The 6,376-nt window shown below is 35.2% G+C and overlaps 1 protein-coding gene across 1 annotated transcript; it reads left to right on the top strand.

Annotated features, from left to right (window-relative positions):
* Positions 1 to 1,892: 1,892 nt before the first annotated feature.
* MONOS_10826 (putative AminoAcid/AuxinPermease(AAAP) Family Protein) lies at positions 1,893 to 5,653 on the top strand (the record flags this gene model as incomplete). Its single annotated transcript, XM_067863304.1, has 2 exons — positions 1,893 to 1,982; positions 2,042 to 5,653. 2 exons carry the CDS (start codon positions 1,893 to 1,895, stop codon positions 4,688 to 4,690), a joined length of 2,739 nt encoding a protein of 912 aa, XP_067725986.1. The 3' UTR covers positions 4,691 to 5,653.
* Positions 5,654 to 6,376: the final 723 nt, after the last annotated feature.

A 6,376-nucleotide genomic window follows, 5' to 3' on the forward strand; every position in this document is an offset into this window, starting at 1 on the left:
TATTATCACACAAATATAACCAACCTCTGTTAAAATCATATATTTTAATGAAACAATATTTTTTGCTCGTTTCAAACTTATTTTTCATATCATATTATCACTATTTATTACACTATTTGTAATTTTTTCTTAGAAAAATCGATTTTTTTGAACAATATTTTGAAAATTTCAATTTTTCAAAAACGAAGAAGAATAAGTCTGAATTTTTTATGTGTATGATAAAAAAAAGAGAGATTGATATTAAATACTGTGAATTTGTGAAGAATTATCGAAAATGGAAAATATGTCCTTAAATCAAAAAATAGATAAACTTATATTAAATCTTCTCTGTGGAAATACGTGTCATGTGTTATCACAATCGGACAAATTCACAATTAGTTGAGCAAGACCCGACGTGATAATATCCGAATCAGACTGTATTTTCGAAGAAATATCTTTTTTCTGGGTGTTGATAATGGAAAGGTTTTTTGTCATTCACAGAAAAATCTGATTAATGAATATGAAATTAATTATTTTTATTTTCAAAAGAAATTTTTAAGATGAATAAATGAAAAAGTCAAATCATGATCTCCTTTAAACCGTTCACAGTATTTTCTAACAAACTTTATTTAATTTTTATTTACAAAATTTATGGAAAATAAAATAATGATTTGAAATTATCATCCTATTTAATATTAATATTTATTTTTTTGAAAATTTCATTTCTTCCAGAATGTGGATCACAAAAAAACTTGTCGAAATTTGCAAAGAAAGTTTTCATTCAAATTCTTGATAAATAGCAATTTCTTCGAAAGTTGATGTTCAAGTTGAATTTTTGATAATAATATTTTCGAAGAAAGATTTTCCTTTTCATTGTTCATTTAAGGATTCAAAAAGAAATAAAACAACGAAAATTTTTTTTGTGGAAATAATTCGATCAGAATAACAAACAAACATGTTTTGAATAAGGTTCAGTATTATAGAAAATTTTTTTCTCTTTATAATTGTATAAATTGGTCACCTTTTCATTAAAAGGAAAATACGGACTTTCAAGCTTTTTTTGCACAAGGCATAGAAAAACTGCTTCAGTCACAACTTTATTTCACTTTCTCAGATTTCAAAATTAATTTGAATTAAATGTCAGAAAACAGGCATCGTTGAAATCAAGACATAAAGTTTCCCAACATTTCACTAATGACAAAAAATGAACCCATTTTTATTGTGTTCTTTAATCTTAAAAAGTCAAAGAAAAGTGCATAATTTTTCAATGAAAATGCTTGTATCAATATTTATTGCCCCATATGAATAAAAGCAACAATAGCAACACGACTGAAATACATTGAATGAAGAGATTTTAACAAACAAATTTGTTAGTGGAGTTTTAAAAAAACAATATTTAAATCATTCCACCTTTTTATTTTTTTATTCATTTTAAATTTTCTTATGTCAAATTTGTGAACACAAACTTAAATCAAGTTTTTCACCAAAGAATCAAATTGAAAATAAGTTAATTTAGTATATTACCGTTGATTTCTTCATTATTAATTGCTGAGATAATTTCCTCAAAATATAAATTATATTGAGAAAATTGATCAAGTTTTGATAATTAAACTTTTTTTGTTTCCTTTGTTGAAGTTGTGCAACTTATCTTTTTAAAAAAGCATATAAATGTATGCAATTTTACTGATTTTTTTAGTCCAACAGATAAAAATTTGTTTTTTAAAAGGGCTCGTGATTCTTCAAAATCATCCTCTGCAAAAATTGCACCTGCTGCACCTCCTTCCAGAAAATTTAAAAGACCATCGACTACTTTTTTTCCTGCTGTTATCACGCTGGTTACATCATCATTAGGAGCTGAACTCCTTGGGCTACCTTTGGCCTATGCTAAATCAGGCCTGATTATCAGCATTATCATGGGTGTTTATGTGCAATTGATGTCTTTGATTGGAATGTTCATGTACTGCTATTGTGCGGATGCAGTTGGAAATTACACACTTGGAGGAGTTTGCTAAAGCAAGGATTTATCTCAATTTTTTTTATTATTCATTTATTTCTAATTTAGCTTGCAATTCGTTTTTATGGGGGTTTAGGACTGTTACTAATGGAATTGTCTGCATTCCTCGATACATTTGGGTCAATTTGGGCTTTTTCTATTTTGATAGCAGATTATATTCCTTCTTTTATGCGCTTTGCTGGATGTGATCCAAATGCATTTTATACACAGCCATGGTTTTCGATATTGGTTGTAGGATTTATCGTATTACAGCCATTGTCATGGGTTAAAGGGTTAGAGGAGCTATCATTCACTTCATTTTTAACAACAGTGGGAATGCTTTTTGTTGTAGTTGTCGTAATAATACACACCGTTAATCCACATCCCGAGCCAGGCGAAGAACCTCCTGACGTTGAGTTAATACACCCAAGCATTACTATTATTCAAACATTTTCGACAATGCTTTACTCTGCTGTATGCCATGAAAATATACCAATTATGATGGGAGAAGTGAAAGGAAGATCAAGAACACTGATGTACAAAGTATCTGTAACAGTTCAGTGCGTGATAATTGCTCTCTATGTAGCGACGGGAGTTTTTGGCTATCTGGGATTTGGAGACGATTTGCTGGAGACTGAAGGATCAGGGAATATTCTGACACTATTTCCTGATAATGATATCTTGGCGCTTGTTGCTCGTGGAGTGATGCTGGTAGTGATTGTGTTCTGCTATCCACTTCAAATGCTGCCAGCGCGTCTTGCAATGAAAAATATTATCACGATGCTTTATCGTGCATACAAAGAAAGCCAGAGGAAGAAGAAGGAGAAGAAAAGGGAAAAGGAGATGATTGAAAAGCAAGCTTTGCGAAGACATCGTCAGCTGAAAGAAAAAGAATACGAGAAGAAAGCAATGAAAAGAGAGCTGGACCGTTCAATGGGCGTGAGCTCTGAGAGCGACAAAGAGATAGCAGAGGACACAGAGGCAGAGAATGAAAGTGCGATAGAAGGTGGGCACGAAGAAGAAGATGAAGTTGAGAAGGAGCTGATGGTGGAAGAAGACGAGCAGCTGAAGCGCAAGATCCAAAAGGACAGAGAAGAAGGCATCGACGACCGCCAGCCGATTTCGCACTTCCGGCTGGTGAAGACGACTGCTGATTTTTACGGGAACGACCTGGATCTACCGACTGACGAGGAAGACTCGCTCCACACGTCGCTTTTGGGCGATGCTCCCGGCACGACAAAGAGGAGGTCTGGAAGCCGCTCCAAGACCATTTCGTATGCGGGCGAGCTCCGCGGGGAGCTGAGAAATCACAGGCCGAGCTCTCCTTCGTTCTTTGATGCATTCGACACCATGATGCTCCCGAAGCCAGCATACGATGTGTTCTGCACACACGAACAGGACAACATCACAAACGAGGAGTATGCGGTGGAAAGCGGATACGAGTTTGTTGGAGGCAAAGCACTTCCAGGATCTGTCTTCTTGTCCACAACACAAGAGCTTGCTGCGTCCTCTTCAGAACTGGAACAAGGGGAAGCAGAGAGCTTTGGTGCAAAAGGGAACATTGTGCCGATGGTAACACAGAATGCGCCTGAAGAGGAAACAGCCACTCAGTCAGCCAGCAGCACAGCTGTTTCAGCAGCACTTGGCGAGTCAGCATCGTCGTCGACTGATGCGCAATCATTGTCTGATCCTTCAATGCCGACAATCCATGTCTCTTCTATCGAGCCTACGATCGATACAACCGCCAAGCACATTCCGCTCCTGTCGTATTCATCGTCAGAGGATGGAGTTCTGAAGGCAGATGCAGCGAACGATATTGATGTGCAGCGCGATTCAAGCGACACTTCGTGGTCAATGCTGTCGATGACTGAAGAGGCTGAGAAGAAGAAGAGAGACATGTGGCGCAAGACGCTGCAGATCACTTCGGCTGTGGCAGCATTCAAGAGCGGTGCAAAGTCGAAGCAGGCACCAAGTTCACTTCATGAAGTCAATGCTTCTGTATCACCTGCACTTTCTACCAACACAATCACATCGTCTTCTACTTCTCCCTCTTTGGAAGATGCTGCTGATGATACAAGCAATGCGATGTCTGAAGTGCCTCTTCTTTCGTCTGATTCATCTCAAAGAGCATCTCCATCTGGATCTGATTCGAACGCAACAACTGCCGCTGCCTCCAGTTCTTCTTCTTCTTCTTCTTCTTCTTCTTCTTCTTCTTCTTCTTCTTCCTCCTCTTTATCTTCTCCATCTGAACCATCAGAGCCTTCTTCAAATCAGACTCGCCAAAAATCCAACAAAATATGCTGCATGAAGAAGGACACTTTCATCAACTGCCTCATCGGCTCGTTCCTGTGCTATCTTGGAATGATACTGGCATATCTGCTGCCAGAAGTCAATCTTGTGTTCGATATTGTGGGCGCCACAGCCGGCACTGCCATCATCTGCCTCTTCCCTGCTGCGTTTATGCTGAAGCTGCTGAACAACCCGAGGAAGTACGTGACGCGGAAGAGATACTTCGATCCAGACGATCCGTATTGTGTTGCACGCAACCAGCGCCGTGTGAAAAAGCTGCTGACGAAGAACAACGGATGCACCTGTGCCCGCTGCATTTCTGTTTATTTCCTTATCTTCGGATTCATCATGGGCCTTGTGTCGCTGGCAATGGCAATCATCTTTGATACGCCTCTTGAGAAACTGCTGGACAGTGATTTTTTTGATTAAGCATATTCATTCAGAATTGAGTGCGTGTTTCGATTTTATTGTTTTTTTTTCCTACAACTTTTTGAATTATTTACTTAATTTTTCTTTTTGTTCATTTTCATTTTCACACGTTATTTTGCATTTCCGTTGTTCTTTTTTGATTAACATTCAAAATGTGAGGTTCTTTATTCTGAAGTTACTCAATTATGTTCTTGCTGATAGTTCGATTTTTTGTTTAGAAAGCAAAGTTTTCGTGTTATTTTTGGAGATTTAGTTAACGTGTTACAGTTTATTTATTTCATTTTTATTTTAATTCTTAGACTTAAATTCTTTAATTCTTTAATTATTTCGTAATTATTTTTTGTTATCTTTATCTATGAAAATTTGTCAGCAACTTGCACATTATATATTTTCACTGTCTAATTATTTCTTTTTGCTTTCTCCACTGTACCATCAAGTGCGTGATTTAATACCTTGTGCTCGTTAACTTATTTGCTTTCCTTGTTTGAAAAGAAATCCAAAGGGAAAAAAAAAGAGCAATTTTAATAATTTTGTTTGGTCTTTCTCAATGTTTTTGATACTTTCAAATTACAAGTCAATATTTACTCACTTGTTTGAAGATTGCATATAATGTATATTTAAGATATATTTGTATATGACTGAATTTTGAATGGCTTAAGGCTTTACAACTTTTGTGAATGCTGTGGACTTCTCTTTTGTGTAAACTCTTTTTTTGATGAGTTCAGTGTTAATGTTTTCTCCCTCCCTCCCTCCCTCTCTTTCTTTTTCTCTATATCTTTCTCTCTCTCTTTCTTTCTCTCTCTCTTTCTCTCTATCTTTCTTTCTCTCTCTCTTCTTCAATTTCTCTTCTCAGTTTCTGAATAATTCTATAGTTTATGGCTTCATTTCGCATCTATGTTTTGAGTGAAACTATTCATTTCCTGTGGATTAAATAAAATTTTGATATTTTTTTTTAAAAAAAAACGCACATTTAGCTATTTCAACCTTTTAAAAAAGGTGAGAGAGGAACAAAATTAGTTGCTTTATTTTGGGTTTTTTTGGAGATGGAAAATGAAATACTTGAAGTCTGCCAAACTGAAAATCGAAGTGAGATACAGCAAAGATGCCTATGCTTAAATAATTAAAAAAATGGATATTTTCACAGAAATAGAATTGAACTTCAATATTTGTGAAAACGCATTTATGAATGACTAAAATGAAAATCTCCAAATAAAATAGCATCTGTGATTGTAAATAAAGAAATTAAAAAGATGATTCATAATTAATTCTTTTTTCGCCAACTGAAAAAAGAAAAGCAAGAAATATGCAATACTCAATATAAAAACAGAGGGAAAGCGCGTTAAATTTTGCATTCAGAAAGATGAAGTACAACAATGCTAAATAAGACGCAAATAAAAATTTAATAAATAAGAAAATACAAAAACTTTAATAAAGCAACGCAGAATCATTTATTTGCTGATTGATCACAAATACTTTAGTCATTCAATGAGTTGGTCAAAAATGGATCCTTGAGGCAAATAGCCACACAAAAGACAGAATAAAGCCGGTATACACAAACGTTCGAAAGAAAATGCAACAACAAAAAGAGAAGTTGTTAGAAACAGAAAAAAATAGAATATAGTTTGTTGTTGGTTAGAAACAAAGGGAAATGTGTTTTTGTAAGAAAGATAAGTATTGTGCGAAAGA

Source organism: Monocercomonoides exilis (genome assembly GCF_001643675.1).
Source record: "Monocercomonoides exilis strain PA203 chromosome Unknown scaffold27-1312184, whole genome shotgun sequence".
NCBI classification, from domain to species: Eukaryota; Preaxostyla; order Oxymonadida; family Polymastigidae; genus Monocercomonoides; species Monocercomonoides exilis.